The sequence below is a fragment of the Doryrhamphus excisus genome, linkage group LG1 (assembly GCF_037039965.1).
Source record: "Doryrhamphus excisus strain RoL-2023G ecotype Guam linkage group LG1, RoL_Dexc_Guam_v1.1, whole genome shotgun sequence".
Classification (NCBI taxonomy): domain Eukaryota; kingdom Metazoa; phylum Chordata; class Actinopteri; order Syngnathiformes; family Syngnathidae; genus Doryrhamphus; species Doryrhamphus excisus.
This window is the reverse complement of record NC_136357.1, coordinates 2,622,290-2,644,880: the sequence shown is the minus strand read 5'-3', so window position 1 is coordinate 2,644,880 and position 22,591 is coordinate 2,622,290. Positions and strand designations below refer to the sequence as shown.

The following is a 22,591-nucleotide window of genomic DNA, read 5'->3' as shown; positions in this document are numbered from 1 at the left end:
GTAAAGTGACAAATCAATGTCCCTACTGACAAGCAATGTGCCACAATCATTCAAAGTGGCTGTAATCAAACCATAACAAAAACAACTTTCAATTTTTTTGAGGACTTTCAATCAGTTTTTGGACGCACCGGAGCGCAGACACAGCACTCGTAAAAGTTATAACCTCCTCACAGCTTGAACAAAATATGCAATTCTATTAGATTTTAAATTTGACACAATTGACCACCGTCAAATTCTAATCTAAAGATTATGGTTTCCATCCTGATTACTAGACTGCCTGCAGTTTGTATCTGTTGGTAATAAAAAAAAAAGTTTTGGCATCCCACAGGGTTCCGCCCTCAGACCAGGAATGTTCAGCCTTTATTGTTCTTTTTTTTTTTTTTTTTTGAATATGCAAAAACTGTATTTAAACACAAATTCACACATGGCTCAATTGTATGATCAGACATCGGCAAAATATGTCAAATGACCAAAGTATTAAAAGTATCTATTTTGATTTGAGAATCAATTTTACAGCATCAAAAGATGATATTGGAAAAATCGATATTTGAGTATCTGTCACTAATGTTTAAGGGTGAAAAACAAATTATTTTTTTCATATTTTTCTGTGTGTTTTAGCCTCTCATCTACATGCAAATTGAGGTTTTTGGCTCTATTTATTTTAAGTAAGAGTAAACTCAAAAGTCACCTTTTTGCTACAGTAGTTACGGCTGACCCCCTTTCTTGTGATATGCTGATACCGATCAAGGAGACGCCTCCCGGTACATTGGACTAAGATAAAAACTGAAAACAGGTGTACCTTTCACACGGGCAGGTGCTGCATATTTGAGTAGCTGGATACAAAATTGACTTAAAGAGTTGAAGTTTGACTTGGATTTGTATCACTATAGATAGAACGCTATTTAGCAATCACATTATTCAAATTTGTATGCATATGTCAATGCAATAGAACTCATAATTGAAATTGTGTTATTTTTATGTATTTTTTTACCTTTTGTTCTTATTATTATATTATATATTGTACTTTTAGGGCTTGTCAGTAAAATATCTGTTAAATGCAAAATCCTTACAATTATTGATGCATTCACTGGACAATTTTGCCCAACATTTCAGACACGGCCGTACAGTCATATCTCGTTTATTTAGTTTAATTGGTTCCAGAACCAACCACGATAAATGAATTTCCTTGAAGTGGCATTCAATATTAATGAACAAAATATATTTTTGTAGTTATAGCGTGAAAAAAAATCAGATTAATACTTTAAAGTTTTTTAGTGAGCCCTACAAACATGAAATAACACCCCTATAAGTCACCAGTAAACTATTATTTTTTTGTTTACACCGCAACATATATTGTATATATAAGACACATCCACAGCTAACATAGCAAGCTACCAAGCTAACTTGTTAGCCTCTCCAATTTATTCAGACTAAACTTAAAAAAGTGTTTCAAACGGAAGGGGGGAAGATGGACAAAGTAGAAAGCCAGAAACCACTTCCACAACAAATGGGAGGAGTACTTTTTTCACTATTTTTTTCACTATATTTCACCAGTCAACTACAAAACAGAGACCATTTATTAATATTTATAAAAACTGCAATACAGTGAGGGGGGGCAATGATCAAGCAGCTGTGTAGCCAAGGACGACTGCAGCTTTGTTAACTTTTCAATTAGGATGTCAGCCTGTGTACACATTGCTGGAAAATCCTCAATCCAACTGTTTCTACATGTTTTCCCCACACAAAGATTCCTTTTCCGCATCATGTCGGCATTTCATGATGTACATTTTGCTAGATTTTGTATAGTTTTTAACAGTAGATTAAATTTTAATTGGCCAATTCCATGATTCTGCAAACACGTAAATCATGGGTCCCTACTAATACTGTAGGATTGCAATCACAGTGACAAGATAATCAAGGTACTGGTCCATGTTGGGGGTAGAACTGCTGACTTAATGATCTAAACACAAACAACAGCAAGTGGAAAGGCACTAGATGGACAGGAAATGTGGGTTAGAGGCCTCAGAGCTGTCAGGTGGTAACAGGTCAGGGGTCAGAGGTGGACAAAAGCTTCTAAGCCCCACACAGAGCAAGGCGGAGGCCCCCGGACGTTCTCATTGACTGTCTGTCTCCATTTACCTCCACCCCTTTCATGCATTAGTGCACTTGTTTGAAATTGCGTTCTTGCATCAATTTGTCTAGTCTAAGTCTGCTTTTTCCTTTTGTGGTTGTTCAGCATATCAGTCTTCTGTCCATTTACTCCGTACATTGTTTACAATACGGTTGCCACTGAGTGTCTGGGGAATAGGACGAACCAAACACCTGCAGGAACAACAGCAGTTAAAAGCTTTCTCTGCAACAACCTCGTCATCCCTTTTCCTGTGTGGTTTATCAGATCAAAGTTGTTTAAGTGAGAAAGCCCTTTGTAGCTCCAATCTATGCACTACTATATACACACACACTAACAGAAAAACCTACAGTATGCCCACATATGCACACAGACATGATGACAAGACTGCATAATAGACTTGGATGGCTCGAATCATATCATCCCAACAACAGAAGCTCTATTTTCAAGCAGAGAATTTATGCTAAACAGATTCACACCAACTGCAAGCTTAAAGACCTGTTGAATTTTAAAGAGTCCATCACCACCTTCATCAGAGTTGGAGTGCGTGCCGGAGTGGGAATATGCGTGAGACTGAATTAATGATGTGTGTGTGTGTTGGCAGATATACTAGATTACTAATCAGCTCTTCATACGAGGGCCATATGTGCGTGGGTGTGTGCATCCCTCATACGTCATATGTCATGCATGCATATCATGCATCAGCAGATATGTTAGGATTGGATGGTCGGCTGTGGTGACTCACATTTCAGTGGTTGTGTTTGTTGACTTTATGAACATAAAGTGACTTACACTGTATATAATTATGTAGGGTTAGGATTCATACTGTATACAAGCACTACCTGTAGTGTAGTACCTCGACTGTACACCATGAGAATTTTGTGCGCTGGTCACCAATCAGATTAGTGAGTTTAAGGGGTCTTTTTGGAGTCCCTTGAGGCAGTACTGGAGAGTTTTCCCTCTGGGATTCATCACTCACATTGGTAATGAGTGAGACCTGAGATCTGAATCCCCCAAGATCTGAATCTGAGTGGTGCTTTGTCTTTGGAATTCTGTGTTCATAACAGATTGTTCATAACGAACACCATGTTCAAGTAAAAGGGCGTCCATATGTGCCCTTGGCACCAGGATGCCCTGGACTTAGTCGTCATGCCGTCGAATATGCGGCCTCATATTTTGGACACTCGGGTAAAGAGTGGGGTGGAGATGTCAACCGATCACCGGGTGGCAAGCGAGCGCCGATGGTGTGGGAGAATGCCCGTCAAACCTGGCAGACCCAAACGCATTGTGAGGGTCTGCTGAGAACATCCGGCAGAGTCCCCTGTCAGAAGGAGCTTCAACTTCCTCCTCCGGGTGGAATAGGTGAGCTTCAACCGGATTCCAAGGGAGAAAGTGGACACTGAGTCCGAGTGGACCATGTTCCATGGCGCCATTGTCGAGCTGTGGACGTAAGGTGGTCGGTGCCTGTCGTGGCAGTAATCCCAGAACCCACTAGCAGTCGACAGTGAAGGATGCCATCGACCTGATGAAGGAATCCTATCGGGCATTTTTGGCCAAGGGAATTCTGGAGGCAACTAACCGGCAAGTGGATTGTGAACACGGAAGGAGTTTTGGGGAGGCCATGGAGAACGACTACCAGATGGCTTTTCTGGACCACCATGTACTGTATGGTGGGGATGGCGTGCTGCCGACCTTAACTTGACATGTTATGGATCGGTGGAGGAAATAAAACAAAGACCTCCTGAATCCCACCGGCATTTCTTCCAGTAACAAAGCAGTACCCGAGGACTCCACGGTGGGTTCTCCTATCTCTGGGGCTGAGGTTGCTGAGGTGATCAAAAACCTCCTGGGTGGCGAATAGAGCCGGCCGTAGTTACTTGAGGTTAGCGCCGCAGTCGTAGGTAGTCTTCTGAAGTTAGTAAAGGCACCTTCGGCATCACTTTGGGTGACAACGACTTGTGATTGTGGTTTGTCTGTAAAGTTTTTGTGTCATTGTTAAGACGCTACTGTGTCAACACACCATGCACTCCACCGTTTTAAGCTCTGCGGCGACATTCTCTTTGCATCTCCAGGATAGCATTCTGACCAAAGATAGATTTAGATTGCAGATGGCTTGTATTTTATTTGTCTCATTCACTCCAAAGAACATTAGATTAGATAGAGCTTTATTGATCCCCCTGGGCATGTGTCCTCAGGGAAATTAAGGATTATTAAATTAGGAAAATTAAGTTCCACACTGCTGACATGTTTCTGTACCATTCAAAATATTGGAAGCTGTGTCTGATAGCCCGTTTATGTCACATTTTCTTGTTTGTTCTTGTTTATTGTGATTATAGTCTAAGTGTGGGCTGCACGGTGGTCGAGTGGTTAGCGCGCAGAGCTCACAGCTAGGAAACCAGGGTTCAATTCCACCCTCGGGCATCTCTGTGTGGAGTTTGCATGTTCTCCTTGTGCATGCATGGGTTTTCTCCGGGTACTCCGGTTTCCATCCCGCTAGGTTAATTGGCGACTCCAAATTGTCCATAGGTATGAATGTGAGTGTGAATGGTTGTTTGTCTATATGTGCCCTGTGAAATATTGATTACAACCCTGCTTTCTGACCAACAAGAACCAGCAAACAGATCCCATGAAAACACTATTCTTACCAGAATCAGTGCCTTTCAACACAGGCTTTTTTATGCAAGGGTCACGTGTTCACAAACAGATGCTGATACAAGGGTCAAGTGTTCACCGAGCAGAAGCTCCTTCATGTCATCAGATAAAAGTGCACCTGAGGGAAAAAGGCAGGGAGTGTGCATCCAGCATTGCCATAGAAACCGAAAACCAAAGCAGCCATCTAGTTGGTGGAGCCCTAAGAAGGGGAGCGTCGAGGGTACCACTTCAGGATGGTTACCATGCCAAAGAAATCCACTGCAAGTGTTTTGATTCCCAAACACAACACACGAGGGGCTTCCAATAAGGAGCAATAACTGCAATTGTAAATACTTAATGGTATCTTATGTACTTTATCATGTTATTCAATGAGGTCAGTGTCCAAAGCTTGCAGCACATTTTAAAAATTAAACAACAAAAAACAGCAAAAATCAGTGGCCCTGCGTATATTCTTTGGTTTTTCACTTTACAGCCCTTAAAGGAAAAAGTTTGGGCACCCCTGATTTAGGTCAAGCTAAGTTTTAGAACGCTGTGCCGTAGCAGAACAAATGGATTTGTCCCAAACACAAATTTTATCACCCTTTAGGAATAAAATTGTTATCTTAATAATTACCATACACATTTTACATTTTTTAAAAGGACATCTTAAGTTCATTAGCACATCCAAAAGTCCAAAATATGAATGTTGCACAACTAATCCAATTGTTATTTCATTTGAACATGCATCAGATTACAATTGAATGCATCACATAATCAGTTCACAGTTCCACATGTCCAAAAGGAGTAGGAAGAAGCAAAGCTTATTAAATCCTACCCCTCCATCTGGTACTTTTATAATCAGTAACTGTTACATTTGTTCACTTCCTGCTTTCCTAATATAGTTTGTTTTTTTTATTGTTTTTTTTATAAAAAAAATGTTAAAATTTTTTTTTAAATGTTTAAAAAATGTTTTAAATTTTTTTTTTATTTTTTTGTCATGTAATATGACCATCCAATGACATAATGGGTACTGTAGTAAGTGTCAATATAGTGATATATATAGCACATCATGACTGGTTCAAGACTCTTCATCCTTGTATTTAGCAAACATCAACTGCTTGTATTGTTTCTTGAATTGGCTCATCGTTGTGCATTGTTTGATTTCCTTACTCAATCCATTCCATAGTTTGATTCCACATACTGAAATGCTATGGCTTTTTAACATAGTCCTAGCATAGAAGTGTTTCAAATTTAGTTCATCCCTGAGATCATATTTCTCCTATATATGTTGTTCTACAAACCCAATGCTTAGTACAACTTTATTGTATAAAAAACTATGATAATTCATGAATAAAGCAGAGCTGTTTTCAGTTGACTGACATTTCAAACTAATGGAGACAATAAGTTGAACTTCACAAGAAACCAAACATGAGTGGCTTGTTATTATTTCACTCACCTTTCAGCCTGACTGTCTCCGTGAGTGTCTGCCCGGCGAAAAAGGAGAAGCGGAAGCGGACAACTACCGAGGACGTGTGCCACCTGATCCACCAGCGCCTACGGAAGAGACAGACGGACATGCTCACAGAAGTGCAGAGGGTGGGGGGGGGGGGGGGAGCGGCTGCAGAGCAAAGTGAAGTACCGCCGCCATTCCCCGTCGCCCTGGCAACTGACGCTCTTTGAAAGAAATCATCCAATAGCAAACACGGGCGATTGTTTTCAGACAAAAAGTCACATGACTCCTCCTACACCACTCCCCAAATTGCAGAGTTGGGAAAGAAGGGGGGAAAAAAAAGACAAGCATTGTGGTGTTTGTGGCTGGGGAGTGTAGACAAGGAAAAACTCCAAAAAAAGATTATTGTTACCAATGCGACACAAATAGTGCAGTTTTAGAAAGAAATGGAGTGCAGAATGAAAAGAAGTAAAACTATTGGCTATGTGTGTGCTCTATCCTAAATAAAAAAAAAATAAAATATGAGAAAAAACAATAAACAAACAACCAATTTACTTATTCATGCATCTTTTATTGACAATGTAGTGGCAGCTAGGCATAAAATAGCTAAGTTAACGGTGCTCAATTAAGCGTTTAAAGCGACAGTACTCCCCACCGGGTTGCATGGTGGCCGAGTGGTTAGCACGCAGATCTCACAGCTAGGAGACCCGAGTTTGATTCCACCCTCGGTCTTCTCTATGTGGAGTTTGCATGTTGTCCCCGTGCATGTCTGGGTTTTCTCCGGGTACTCCGGTTTCCATAGGTATGAATGTGAGTGTGAATGGTTGTTTGTCTATATGTGCCCTGTGATTGGCTGGCGACCAGTCCAGGGTGTACCCCGCCTCTCGCTCGAAGACAGCTGGGATAGGCTCCAGCACCTCCTGCCACCATGAATTAATGAATGTAAACACATGGGGCTGCACGGTGGTTGAGTGATTAGCATGCAGGCCTCACAGCTAGAAGACCCGAGTTCAATTACTCTGCCATCTCTGTGTGGAGTTTGCATGTTCTCCGGGTACTCCAGTTTCCTCCCACATTCCTCCAAAAACATGCTAGGTTAATTAGCGACTCCAAATTGTCCATAGGTATGAATGTGAGTGTGAATGGTTGTTTGTCTATATGTGCCCTGTGATTGGCTGGCGATTGGCGGCCTCTCGGTCGAAGACAGCTGGGATAGGCTCCAGCACCTCCTGCCACCCTCATGAGGATAAGCGGTAGAAAATGAATCGTATTCTACTTCCAAGTTCTGTGCCAGCACGGAAAAATTTGTGCATGACAAGGTTTGCGCTCAGCTGCAACATCTTTTTTTGGACTTTAACCAAAAATACTGCCACACAACCAACATCACTCATAATCATTGCTAATTTAATACATTAACACACTCACCTTCTGTGACTAGCGTATCTTGGCTTATTCCCAGGGTTGTAAAAAAAAAACAAATCCTATCAGAACATCGACAGAACATACTGTACTTCCTGTGCAATATAATTGTGCAATTACCTCATAGCCAGTGCAATATTGCACTTCAACTTTAGCAGGCATACAGCAACTGAAGGGTGCAATCACATCTTTTGTATGAATGTGATCAGAAAGCAACAACTATCTTAAGCACTACGTGTATAAATGTAACACAATAAATTGAAAAAAACACAACTGTCTGTCAACTTGACAAAAAAAGACAGAAAAATCCTCCTCAATGAATAAATCCTGCATAATGAAACATCTGCTGAGGACATATTCACAACAGGCGATGGGTGTTTGACGTGGGCAAGAAACCATGACAACAAGTCACGAAGGGTGAGTCAGGAGCAGATGAGAAATGTGGGAAGTCATAATAAAAATAATAACAGAAGCAAATATAATAAGCCCAAGGAACACAAGTGGATGTGAGACTGAAACAAATAATAATACACGTCCAATTGCAGTTGGTAGCAGTGATGTACTTAAAGCAATGCAACTTTTCAATATGGATGAAATCAATTTATCAGTTTATTGTCATGTGTGTTAATACATCAGCAAAATAAACCACTGAAACTCACTAAAATTCATGGGCATGAATATTAGAAATGTATCATAATTGTAGTTGCAGACCTGTTTTCTGAACTGCATCATCTTGGGTTCCTGTTCTAATATTTTGGTGACCTACTTTAGCGTCATGAAAATTAGCACACCAGCCACTTAGGTTTGCGCATTAACAAGGTTAAACAAACACCGGCTTCCGTAACAGGCAAATGTTAAATCAACACAATAAAAGTATAATACATTTTTGCCGAACAAATGACTTAGGCAAATGAGTTTGTTTAAAGTTTTTATCGAAGTCAGCAGGTGCACCAACTTGTTGCAACACCGCGGGGGGAAAAAGTTTGTGTATTTCACGCAACACAACATTTGTAACAACACGAAATAGAACTTACATGTAACGTCAAGCAGCCGTGGAGGTTTGTGAGACACAATTAAGACGCAAGCAAACGACATTTGACACACAGACGGTCCATTGTTGTCAAAACCGTTCTGGAGAAATACACTTCCGGTTAATATTTCAAAGTAAAAGCTTCCTGGTGATGATGTTAGAGTTAATTTAGAACTTCTCACGGCAATACGCCGGAAACAGTTGGAAGAAGCCAATCTTAGTCCTACAAGTTGAAGTTGTTCATTTATTACCACTTTATAATAGGGAGTGTGCTGGAAAAAGTGAAGAATAAAAGAATAATAACATTTTATGAGTAAATAACTAGAGAATATATAATAGAGCAAGCATACGCATATTATGTTTACTTCATAATAAAGTCAAGATAAATGATGTTAGACCAGGCTCCAGCACCCCCGCGACCCTCGTGAGGAAAAGCGGTAGAAAATGAATGAATGATTGAATAATAATAAAACGGCAAATAATAAAAACTTAAGAAACCACATATAGTTGGTGGTTAGACAAATTATTTTTTTCAGATTAAAATGAACAAAGCATTATTAGAGCCCTGTAGACATGACAAAACACGACTATAGTCACATTTATACTCTTTTTATTTACAACATATTGAGCAACTGCAGGGTCTTGAGACACATGCTAACTCGCAAACTAGAGAGCTAGCGACCTAAACGGTAGCCTTCAAGTTATTTCCTTTAAACTTAAATAGTCAAAAACTTACCACTTCCACACGGATAGGGAGGATAACTGTTAACAGTTATTTAACCTTTAACATGAACATTAATCAAACATAATAATTTTTTCTGGGTACATGATACCATACAGCATCCATATCAAACTTGCGCGGGCCGCACTAACATTAAACTTTCATATCAAGGCGGGGGCCTCAAACTAGTGTCCTGCGGGCCACATTCGGCCCGCGGGCCGCATGTTTGAGACCCCTGTGTTAGACTGTTTCTCAGCATTCTGCTTGCTTCATTCATAAATTCTCTATGCCGCTTAATCCTATGCTGGAGCCGATCCCAGATGACCTCGGACTGGTCGCCAGACAACAACACTCTAGATCAGGGGTCGGCAACCTTTACTATCAAAAGAGCCATTTTACCCCCTCGCTCACTGAAGAAAAATAGAATGGAGCCGCGAAACATAATTTAACAGCAGAATATAGGGGCTGCATAGCGGTCGAGTGGGTAGCGCGCAGACCTCACAGCAAGGACACCCGAGTTCAATCCCACCCTCGGCTATCTCTGTGTGGAGTTTGCATGTTCTCCCTATGCACGCCTTAAGAAATGTGTAGCAACATGCTCACATCCAGAGCAATTTGCTAGTCTCCCAAGATTTTGATTGAGGGAATTTTGGGATATCACAGTAGAGAAAAAGTGGAGTTGATCAAGTACTCTTGCTAGTATAGACGGCCTCACAGAAAGTCGAATTTTGTTCAAAAGATGCATATTTTCCTCATTTGGGTGTTAAAACAAATATTTGAGCATTGCAAAGGGAGCCACAACAAAGAGGCTGAAGAGCCACATGCGGCTCTGGAGCCGTAGGTTGCTGACCCCTGCTCTAGATTAATCTAATGTGCATGTTTTTGAACATGTGGGAGGAAACCCTAAGAAAACCCCCACACAGGGAGATGCCCACATGGGGAGTCAAACCCAGATCTTGGGACTGTGCTGCCACCTTACTAACCACTTGTTATTATTGCCTTTTGTTATTTACATTATTAGGGTTTGTGGAATACATTTTACTACATTAACTCAGTTACAAGACTATACTGCATACAGACAAAATAAAGTGATATATTGTTTAAAAAAAGAATGTTTTCTCATACAATGTGTTCTTCCCCGACAATCTACATTAAGATTAGTAAGGGTGGAACCCTACACATTCCTTTTTGTCCTATTTTTGAAAAAAATTACTTCTTTCTGAGATGTTTTCACACTTGCAATAGCGTCAAAATAAAAGGACTTCAGCACCGTCCGTCATATTGCTGTCAACGGAATGTTCCTCCTGAATAGAATTGGTGGTTTTGTATTCATCACTGTACAAACAGCATTTACAGAACTTGTCTAAACTCATACTGAAAGTATTTCCAGGTATTGCAAAGGTACAGTTCCTGAATAAAAGTGACTCATCCCGAGTCAAAACAAGGACATGTCCTAAGGCGATAAAACATTCCATCGGCGTCTATGGTATGAACCATGAGCGTACCGTACAGTATTTCATTCACACTCTTTAGCTTAGTGTGGTTATGAACGGGATTGCGTCATCAGAATGTAATATACATGTTTTTAAGGTATCGCACACTAAATTAAGTAGATGTATGCACAAAAGATATAACAGTACTGTACATGCATGAGCACAAGAACAAGAACAATCACTTGTTTGTAGGAGTGGATAATATAACTAAAATATTACAGTAAAATACCTGACATGTCGGTGGATGGGATGTTAAATATTTATTCCTATGAATTACTGAATAACGACCTTAAGCACAACATGTTCAAATAGCACAAATGTTCATTTTACCTGCACAAAAGAGTGCTAAAAAAGGCACTAAAAAAGGACTACTTTGGTTGAATTCCGAGCATGTTGGGAAGCTGATTATGTAATAGGCCAAAACCTAAATCGCTAATAACTCAACTTTCATTCGAAATGCACAAAAAACGCAGAAACATAGCACCAAAAAACGGAGACTATTTGATTAGAGTTTTGAGTGAAGTGAAGGGCCAACTTCACTCAGGTCATTGTTGCATTTGTTGTAAGTGATCCGCACTTTGGACACCCCTGCTACATATACAGCATTTTGGATATTTCTGGAAAATACCGAATGGTTGTTAGGTTGGTTATTGTATTGTCTACCCATTTCATACTTCAGACACAAACCTGAAAGTACCATGAACTGTCCAGCCACAAAAACTACTCCATCCTTAGGCAAATTAAATGCGATGGTTGGTAGAAGCTGAATTTGAAAAACAACCCACATTATGTAAGAACTTGTCATGGCTGAATGGCGATGAGCCAACACGCGTTCATGCACTCCATGCATTCCTTTACCAGACATGTTAACGTGGACGGAGTGGAAAGTGGCTCTCAAGGATTTAAACCCAACTTCATGTTTTTGGATCAGGTCATACGGATATCAACAATTGCTTGAAAAACCCCGAAAGACAAGACATTTCCAATCATCTTACCAAACACAGCACAGCTAGTTTTATTTCGAAGGATTACCTGACATCACATGGCTTTGATGATGTCAGAATGTGAGCTCGTGTTGTTGCAATACAAATGATATCACAGCCATGATGCAATCAAATCATGGCATACTAGAAAAATTCCGCGAGTGTTCAATTGAGTGTGTATCCATATACTTCATATACTCCGTATACTCCATATAGAATCTAGAAGAACTTTGCCTCAATGACATTTCCCTCAAAAAGAAGAGACAGCCAATCATGTCACAGGTTAGGTTAGACTATTTTTTTCATGATCATTTTTTTTAAAAAGCATTTTGTAAGGTGGTTATTTGGATGTATGAAAATAAATTGGAAATATGCATCCATCTGGCCAAACTTCAATGTTATCAACTTATGGTCTGTGAAAGATTGTCATTGAGAGCTGCAGCAGTTAATTAATTAATCTACAATTATTTTGGTATTTGATTAATCGTTTAATTTAAAAATGGAAATCTCTCAAATGTGAATATGTGTTAAGTTCCTTAGTCATCCATGAAAGCAGACCAAAAATCTTGACACCCCTAGTATAAGTACTGTACAGGATTACTACAAATCAAACAACTATTTTTTTCTTGTTATGCAAATGCTGACAGATTTATTTCACTGCCCAGAGCAGTCGTGTATGATTGAATTGAAATTGAATATTCAAGATGAGACATTGTATTTTCTTGTTTTCAAGGTTGAAAAGACAACCCTGGAGTATACCCCCAGTCACAAGAAAATCTGCTTACTACTCTCTAAGAATACTCGAAAAACTTTGCAAGGTTTTCTTCAATCCATCTCTGTTGGTTTTGAGGAAACCAAACTCAGTTGCCGCCCATCCCGACAGAGTGTCTGCCGATTGAACTGCACTCCTAACAACAACAACCCGACTAGGCAACCTGCATTGCAACCCGTCTCATTGACCCCTGATATAGCTCAAATTGCACATAACTCCCAAGAAAAGAGCACGCATCCACCAAGGGCGGCAACTCAGAAGAGTACTACTCGGGGGTATAGGACATATCAACAAAGTATCCGCCCATCAATACACAGACCCCCCAAACACACACAGCGATCTTTTCCACAAGCGACCTCCATTGGACCGAAAATAACCAAACTGGATGTTAGGCCCCATCTGCGGAGTATCCCCACACAGGCCTACAAGAATGCTAGAGGCGCTCAACAAGTTGTCTTTCAAACCATTTCATTGGACTTTCAGAAAACCAAACCGAAACTACCTCTCTATAAGCAAAGCACCAGCCCGACAAGGATACACACACAGAAAACGAACAAGGAGTGTATTTCATTTGAGAAGAGCATCCGTTCATTAATCCATGACGATAGACATACTGCCCAAGATATTCCAAAACCCAAAGCCTTTGTCTCTCAGTCCAGGCCCCATCAGCAGAAGAAAGCCAACCCGGAATCCAGACACAATCAACAGAGTATACGTCCACCACTCCGCAAGGACGCTAGACACAATCATCAAGAACTCTCCAAGGGCATTCAGATAACCCGATTGGATTGTTCCAATAGGCAAAGTATCCGTCCAATCCACAGGCATGACAGAGACACTCGGCAAGCGATTGTACAACCCATCACCTTGATCTCTGATATAATACAACAGCGCAGTAACTCCCATCAGCATGGTGCCCACCGACCAATCGACAAACATGCTAATCAAGACACTCAAGCCATCTCCATGGGTCTTCAGATCAATGAAATTATATACAGCACGGTCCCAAAGCATACTAGTGAATTGGGAAGTCATTTAACCCAAATAGAATATAATCCCAATCAAATGCGCAAGAGACACACTCAGGCAGCTGACCCACAACCTATTTCAACGTGTCTTCAGATAACTCCGCTCTAGTGTGGAGGATAGACTTTCCAAAACAGTCCAATTCAGAAAACCCAACCAAATTGGGTTACCTCTGCCTCCGTCACAGCAGCATCATCGCTATCATTCTGTAACACTTCCTTGGTGCTAGGGATACTGACACTGGCAACAACACGTTCTTAGACTTGTAGTTTCACATGAAGGATTGGTACTACAGTGGACTTAACTCAAGTCAGAGGTGACCTGTCTGAGATGTTTTCACACTTCTGTTGCAGATCAAATTGGATTTTCCTTCTTCGTATAAGCAAGGATCGAGTAAAGATAGAACAAGATTTCTGTGGGTTGCCTGAATTTCAACAATGAACTGATTTTAAAAAAGGTTTGCTGTACCTGGAGTCAAAGGTCCAGTGAGTAAAAACCAAATAGTGACAACTCCTGGACTGCTAGACCTGTCATCTGAAATATTTAGTATTTTATTTGTGATACTATATAAGTTGCACCTGATGAGAGTCTGAGTGAGGTGAAATAAAATGTACAGTGTCTCAAAACGGCCATTGAGTTTTAACTCTTGCAACTAGACCTTCATTTCCAATTTTTCACTATGTACGTACTGGGCATTCTTAAAATGTACTCTTGTTCTACAGGATGTGGAAGGACCATTTGATTGTTTTTTCAGTTATACCCGGTTTGATTATGCCATCGTAAATGTCATGAACTGTCGGGTAGAAGAACTTCCATGAGATCTTGTGGATTTCTCACATTGCCACTTCAGGAAGTCCATGTAAACTTTCAGGGTATCAGTGTTAACCAGCAACAGTTGCTCAGTACAGTTTGTTCGGGGCTGCACGAACAAACTGAGTGGTTAGCACGCAGACCTCACAGCTAGGAGACCCGAGTTCAATCCCACCCTCGGCCATCTCTGTGTGGAGTTTGCATGTTCTACCCGTGCATGCGTGGATTTTCTCCGGGTACTCCGGTTTCCTCCCACATTCCAAAAACATGCTAGGTTAACATGCTAGGTTGGCGACTCCCCAATTGTCAATAGGTATGAATGTGAGTGTGAATGGTTGTTTGTCTATATGTGCCCTGGGATTGGCTGGCGATCAGTTCAGAGTGTACACCGCCTCTCTCCCGAAGACAGCTGGGATAGGCTACAGCACTCCCCGCAACCCTTGTGAGGATAAGCGGTAGAAAATGAATGAATTTGTGTATCTAAGCCGTAGTAGGCGGCAATGGGAAGGTCTTTCAGGGGAGCTAAGAACCAACCTCATCATCACTGCTCCTCTGCTCTTACCAGTTCACCAACAGCTGTTTACTTAGCACAGTTGCCTGCCGGATTTTCCTTGTCTGCCAAGAGAAGAATGCATGTTTACTCTGAACACAACATGAGATTATTTGTGTGCCACTGGGATCACATGAAAAGTCTGAAGTGAGCTTGTTGGGGTCTCTTAATGTGAAGTTTTGGGTGCCTATATCCTAGCAATTAAGATGTCATTGGGTATATGGTCTCCCAATGGATCTCTATTGTACGTGATGGGACAGATAGTCAAAAACCCCTTATGGACAACACAACATCAAGAAATTGTAGCTCATCCTGGAGCCTAAAGTACTAAAACTCACTGGAAAACCTACAGTGCTGGATGACATTTTTTTGAGGGGCCCAGAATTCCTGGTGTCACTTCTACGCACAAGCCAAGCACTTACACTAATTTTCTCTAATAACACAAGCACAGGCTTGCATGACGAACAAACCACTAACAGTTAAAATGTCATATGCATGTTTTCAAACATGATTCATGATCTTTCTTATCTAGGTGGACCTGTGGGTACGCTGACCTCAAACAAGCAGACAGTGAGACTTAAAATATAGTAGAACATTTTCTCCATTACAATAGCCTGAATGAGGTTTGTTGTATAATTTACCTACCAACACATTGGATTTTCTGTCTCAACTTTGAAGTTTAAACCCTGATCATGCTTTCATGTCATTATGGCGCGCTCTGTTTTCTGTGCAATGTTTAGACATAGTGCCCTCATGTGGTATAATAAGGATATCACAGCATGAGTCGCCATTATGGAAGATGAACCACATCTAAACCAAGCTTATATTTACATTGCACTTCATCTTAAACGAAATATTTCACATAAGTAAATGGATTAGATAGAACACAAAGGTAAAATTCAATATTTCAAGCAACATGGATATTTAAATATCATGTTAAGACTAGTCAAAATGATTTGTCTGTCTTGCCAACAACATTAAGTATACCATTACAACCTGAGTATGATTCTGTACATTGTATTAGTACTTAACTTTAAACTTACGACTCTCAGTTTAAACCGAATAATGCAACTGAATAATGCATGAATCCTTCATCCATCCTCACAGGCCACTGATTTTACATGTGTGGGCGATGCGTGTAGGTGAAAGCGGTTGAAGCTTTTTCATCCTCGTCACCTGCTGGATGCTCTTGGTTGGCAGGTCTGTGCGTGCAGTTGTTGTAACCTTTACAATGTTGTGACCTTCACCGGATGGGTGAAGAATGTGGACTGAATCGGCCTGGTTAATTCGAATCCTCTGTGCACGGATTCCTGTGGGCCTCTTATTACCAGTGGCTGGTTTGGAATTTAGGAGCTTAGGAGGAGGGCGGGGGCAATGTGTGATGTCAGAGGACCAGGAAAGTTGATCCGCATCATGTCGTGTAGGTTTAAGCTGGTCTGAAAAATATATTTAAAATAAAAAAACAGATATTTGAAACACTTGGTATTACATTATTAAAGTTGTTACATGTACTTTAAAGTGTATGTTCAATTAGAGTGCATTTACCTGTAGAAATGGAAAAAGATGAATCAGTGCTGGTGTCTATAGTGTCATCACTGCTCACACTATCAAAATCTTCGCCTTCATCATCACTGTCGTCATCATCGTCCTCGTTTCCATGCTGAACGACCAGTACTTGTGGCAACCTGTCATTCTGTATTTCTTCCAGACGCCTGGAAGACAAAGTATTAGCATGTGTGTGCAGGGAAAGGAAGTTAATATAACACTAGACGCATTTAAATTACACATTATTTATAAATTATACATTTTGCACTGGTTCTAAGGGGAAGTTCCATAAAGGTAAATGTGATACTAAAAATGTTCATTCATCCATTTCAATTATCAACTACATGCAGTTCAAACATCACTCCCTCACTCTAGCACATTTTTTTTAAAATAATGAATAAATGGCGGCCGTTTCATGGTTGACTATGGAGTATTATTCTTAAAAAAATATTGACAAGTTATATGATGTTGTTTATTACGTTACACACTGCATGGACTGAGTCATGGCATGTCCGACGTGACAGTGAAAAAAAGTTCTCCTCCCACTCTGTGTGGAAGTGGTAAATTTCTGTTTCAATTATTATCCACAAATGTGTTTTGTGTCCATGTTTCAAGATGCCTGAAACTGATTAATTGGTTGCATATAATAAATCTTTTGGAAGAAATTGGCTTTGGTTTTCGTACGTTTGGATTTCGTCTGACCTATTGGAATGAATTAATTATGAATTAACTAATTAATTAATTAATTTTCAGCCTCCAAGCTACTTTTGAAATGACCAAGTCCCAAACATCTACCTTCTATTTACTATGATTATAAATATGAGTATTTATGTACATTATCCATGTTCATGAGGGGTGCAAACAGACATTATTAATACACAAGAATTGAAAATGCAGCCGAAGTCAAGGCAACATATTCAACATTTTCTAATTCATCATGAAAAACTTCAAGTCTCGTACCTGCTATGTTTGTCCCTCCAAGCTCTAAGTTCAGCAAAAACATCAGAAGATTGTTTCCCATCACGGTCTTCTGAGTCATACATGTGTTCAGGTACATGGATGGTCAAGTTCCGAGGGGTAAAAGTTGAAACACATGGTGCTGTCTGTGAGGAAATCAAGTACATACAGTATGTGTTCGTAGACTGTAACTAGACAGTTAGACTGAAATGTGACTAGATCATTAAAGTGTCTAATTTGATGAAAAATGTCCATATTTCGTTACCTACTCTTAACTTTTCACGTCTTGCTCGTAAAGCCTTGACAGGGTTTCCACAGAACAGGATCTTGCCAGCTCCTGTTCAGATCGGCAGAATAAAAATATGCACATTTCTGTTTATTTGCTTTATGACTCAGCATTTGTTATAATAAGGCAATATTAACTACAATGGGACAAAGAAAAGCGGATATTACTACAGGTAACCAAAAAGATATTCACCGTGTGTTAGGACGCTGCTGTCTGCTTCCACTTCAGCAAAGTCTGAATCTGCAGAACCGGGTGTGGACACAGGAGACCCAGATGAGGTTGCTGTGAGGGGCCTGGAGCTAGTAGTGCTTGCTGATGAGAGGGACCGGATGCTGGAGGTAGGGCGCCTGGCAGAACTGAGTCGGCTGTATGGACGGGCACCGTTTTCTGCATCCTCTGCATATACAAAAGTATTGAGGCAAAACCATGCTATACAGTTGGGTCTACAACGTAAACATATACGTACTTTCTTCTGTCGCCGCTGGATAATAGTCCCTGATGCAGTTTCGCAGGATGGACCAGTCTTCCCACATGGTGTCGCTAAAGCCTGGCCTTCCGTGCTCCACTCTTGCATTGTCAAGGTAATGCAGCTGCGGGACCAACTCCCTCACTGAATCCCAATAGTTATAGTCAGTCTGACAGCAGGAGAAAGAGTGATTAATTAAAGAGTGATTAATGCGACAAAAAGGGTTGACCTGGAAGAACAGGAGAAAACAACTATGAAATAGCTGGATAAAACGTTATCTGTTTTATATTGTAGTACTTGAAAAATAGAAAAACTGGAAGGGTGAAAGAAAAAAAGATGAAGAAAATGATGCTTAGCCGAGAGGAAGTGAGCAGCTGTGTGTGTTTGTTTGCTGGCAAAGAAAGTTTGGCAAACCCCAAAACCTCTCAGTCGTTACAAAGAGCAAGCCTAATGCATATTCAGCTCAGCCTCTCCCTTCATTGCCCCAGTTTCCTAATTAATTCTCTGCTGGTGAGCATAAATAAACTCTTAGAGTGGCCCCAAAAACTTCCCACTCTGTTGTAAATCAGCAGTGGAATCCATGCCTCTTATGTCGATACACTAAAAGGTGATTAAAGATATTAAAGAGACACCCTTAGCATACCACTTAAAATTAACAATGCATGTGTACCAGACTGTCAGAGGTTTTGGTTGCTTTACTTTCATCCATAATAAATTAGTTAAATATTCCAAGTATGCTAATTTTGCAAGACTCGGGCAACGTTATTGGAATTAAATGGCTGCCACCTGCTCATAAATTATTGCTATAGAACCATGGGAGCTAAAAGCAACGCTAATTTTAAGCTTTTCCAGTTTCTCCAAATCCTTCCTGGTCTTTTTACTCCTTTTGTAAGGAGTGTCACAAAATTAAAACGTGAGAAAAACTGTCTTGCAAGAACAGAACAGCCAGTAAATCAGACTGTGAACTATGGCATCGCTACTATGAGTGATAATACTGTACATTATGATACGGAAGTGGGAGTGTATGAGGCAGAATCACACTTTAACTGGTGTAAGCATACTTTGAACCTTGCAAAGCAACATGGCTGTTTTATCCCATCAGCATTGAACATCTTTGGCGCAGTGTTTAATCTAAGCAGAAGCTGTAGTAATTCTACTTTTGATCAAAATGACTTAAGATTTGTCAGATCAAAACACATAGATGTTCAAACTTAATCGCTGCTTATTGACAGTTACTAAAAGTACTGTGGCGACCATAATAGGGCCTTATGATTTCCTCCTTAACGGAACCACGGAATTGGCCAACAAAAGAGCAGCAACAGACAATAACCCGCACAGAAAACTTTTTAGATTTTGCAGAATCTGCGCCTATTCCAGCTGTATGTCCTTGGATTTGTGCTTCTCTTGCTGGGACTCACCAAATACAATAACTTCTACCTGAGCTTGTTTCATAAACAGAGCAGCAGAGCTTAGAGGAGGGCTGAGAGCTTATCTGGCTTACAGCCATGCCCATATAAGGAAGTCAGCTCCTCTGTGACATCACAAAGGGCCAGTTTTACCACACCTTTTGAAACCGAACGTTTTGAGCCATCCAAACTTCTTCCAGGGCTCACTTCTAAATGCGCAAACCTCATGGATTAAAATGAGAATACAACTTTCTAACTGCATTTATGGGTTAGAAAAGTGGAAAAGGCATAATAGTTCCACTTTAATGTTAAAATCGACTCTCATTCTCATGCATCTCATGCATCATCACCTTACTCAAAGAAGGAAAGAGAAAGACACCAATTGTATTATAGATAAACTCATAAAATTAAATGTACCTACCTGTGTGGCCATGGGGTTTGGACGTAGACACACAGGGTTTCCTTCCAGTGTGAGGGTCTGTAGTTTACCACACAACCCAAGATATTGAATCTGTACAAGGTCATCCACATCATTTCCTTCTAGATCTAACACTTGCAGGTTCTCCAGCATGCCAACCTGACTCAGGTCAGAGACTTTGTTAAAGGCCAAGTACAGTTCCTGAACAGCAAAAAAGAAAATGATACAATGCATCGAAGAGACGACGAGGAAAAGATGTTCCAAGACACATTTTAAATTAAACAATAAAAGTCAATTCATAATCGATTAACGCTACCCTGAGAGAGGCGAGAGATGAAATCCCATCTAGGTCTTGTAGGCAGCAACAAGACATCCACAGCACCTGCAGTTGTGTTAGGGTGGTTCCCAGATCTCTAGAGACAAAATGAACTCCAAAATCTTAATGTTGCATTGCATTCTTAGTGTTGGTCTTATTTAATCTATAATGGAGCAGCTATATTTAGAAAAAAATTTTTACTCACCGTACTGACATGATCACACTATTGTTCATGTTGAGCAGCACCAGCCTGGGCAAAGAAATACCTTAAAAAAAATGTCACATATGTTATTTGACTGTGTTGTTACACAGTACACCGTGTTGTACTATGTAGCTCACCAAAGTTACACAGGCTGGTTTCTTGAGTGTTCACACAGATTTCCAGCGAGGTCACCTGAGTGAGATCTTTTGTTCCACACAGCAGTTCCTTTGAATGGCAGAAAATAATGAAAACAGTGCACAGCATCTACAATAGCTATACAAACGGACACTTTTGGTGGCAAGATTCATACTGCGGATCTGTGTACAGTAAATATACACTATACGTAGCAGCTATAGATGCACTGCCTGGCCAAAAAAGGGTCACCACCTGAATTTAACTAAGCAAATAGCGTTGCCCTGCCATTGACTGGAGACCAGTACAGGGTGTACCCCGCCTGACGACGTGAGGATAAGCGGCATAGACAATAGATTGATGTATGTTTGCAGTTCTGACAATATTTAATTCAGTTTTAGTATATAGATAAAAGGTAACACAAATGTTCCCAGTAAAGAGTATATGAATGGAACTGAAACTTTTTAAAACAATTTGACGTTTTTTTGACACGTTACTGCTTCTAACTACTGCATCTTTGCGAGCTCGAGACTGCTGGAACCGGAAGTGACGTCACGCGAAACCTAGCAATAGCCTACAATACTGAAAACGTCAGCTTTGTTCATAGGGCCAATTTTTAACCGAAAAGTAAGGCCCCTGTATTTTATATAACATATACCACGATAATTAGATAAAAAGGTAACACAAATGTTCCCATCAAAGAATATATGAATGGGACTGAGACTTTTTATACAATTTGACGTTTTTTTGACACGTTACTGCTTCTCGCCACTGCATCTTTTCGAGCTCGAGACTGCTGGAACCGGAAGTGGCGTCACGTAAAACCTGGCAACAGTCTACAATACTGAAACGTCAGCTTTGTTCAAAGGGCCAATTTTTAACCGAAAAATAAGGCCCCTGTGCTTTATATAACATATACCACGACATATAGATAAAATGTAACACAAATGTTCCCAGTAAAGAATATATGAATGGGACTGAGACTTTTTAAAACAATTTGACGTTTTTTTGACACGTTACAGCTTCTAGCGACAGCATATTTTCGAGCTCGAGACTCCTGGAGCCGGAAGTGGCGTCACGTGAAACCTAGCAATAGCCTGCAATACTGAAACGTCAGTTTTGTTCATAGGGACAATTTTTAACCGAAAAATAAGGCCCCTTTGCTTTATATAACATATAACACATATACATATATCTATGTATATATTGCAGTGAGATTGCAATACCAGTTAACTTTAAAAAAAGAAAATGCTGCGCACATAAAATATCCATCTTAAACGTTTAAAGGCAAATATAAATAGCTGCATTGGCGACTTACCAACTTCTCCTCGGAGAGACAAAACTGAACTGTTGGTTCAGCCTCTTCCCGGACGCTACTGGCAGGCTCTGGGTTGATGGGGCCGAATTCATCCATCTCATTTACCCGCACCCGACCAGAACCGGGCCGAACATCCCGTTTTACAGATGTACGATCCATGAAATTACTGCCTTACAAAAACGCGTTTCGATTCGTTCCAGAGACTTTTTGCTTTGCCTTGTAAATAAGGCAAAGAGCCATGTTTTCAATACTACGAACGTTCCATGCTGCGGTCAAATGTTTGCTTGACAACTGCAATCAACTTCCTGGATACAGCAAGGGCGGGGTCTAATTGCATTTTGGGAAATGTAGTTGTCTTGTACCAAACGGCTGCGAGTTGATATATTACGAATTCACACATTTAGAAATGTAGCAGTCGTCTCTTTATTGGCGACTCAATGTCTCAATGTTGTTTTTGGCAGTGTTTTATTTTTTTTTGTTTTTTTTAGGAATTTAGGTTTTGTTGAGCTGCACAAAGTACGTTCAGCCACTT

General features: G+C 40.4%; 2 protein-coding genes across 2 annotated transcripts in view; both read right to left on the bottom strand.

The window, feature by feature from the left end:
* Positions 1-8,775, bottom strand: part of rassf7a (Ras association domain family member 7a) — a 52,171-nt gene extending 43,396 nt beyond the window's left edge. The window contains exons 1-2 of the mRNA XM_058075850.2: positions 8,663-8,775; positions 6,216-6,313 (exon numbers count right to left, since the gene is read on the bottom strand). The gene's annotated coding sequence lies outside the window, so the exon portion shown is untranslated. The remainder of the gene's footprint in view (positions 1-6,215; positions 6,314-8,662) is intronic.
* A 6,133-nt stretch (positions 8,776-14,908) lies between these two features.
* lrrc56 (leucine rich repeat containing 56) lies at positions 14,909-22,355 on the bottom strand. Its single transcript, XM_078793093.1, has 12 exons — positions 22,060-22,355; positions 20,747-20,834; positions 20,613-20,673; positions 20,408-20,504; positions 20,095-20,292; positions 18,268-18,436; positions 17,994-18,197; positions 17,785-17,852; positions 17,519-17,661; positions 16,559-16,725; positions 16,190-16,449; positions 14,909-15,078 (listed from the first exon to the last, which is right to left on the bottom strand). The coding sequence occupies exons 1-12, from the start codon at positions 22,216-22,218 to the stop codon at positions 15,022-15,024; spliced, it is 1,671 nt and encodes a 556-aa protein (XP_078649219.1). The 5' UTR covers positions 22,219-22,355; the 3' UTR covers positions 14,909-15,021.
* Positions 22,356-22,591: the final 236 nt, after the last annotated feature.

Coding starts and splice junctions, on each gene's coding strand:
- lrrc56 (XM_078793093.1), bottom strand. CDS start 22,218: ATGGATCGTACATCTGTAAAACGGGATGTTCGGCCCGGTTCTGGTCGG. Junction 18,198..18,267: donor TCCAGCGGCGACAGAAGAAA/GTACGTATATGT, acceptor TTGTATATGCAG/AGGATGCAGAAAACGGTGCC. Junction 16,726..17,518: donor TGGAGGGACAAACATAGCAG/GTACGAGACTTG, acceptor TTTGTCTTCCAG/GCGTCTGGAAGAAATACAGA.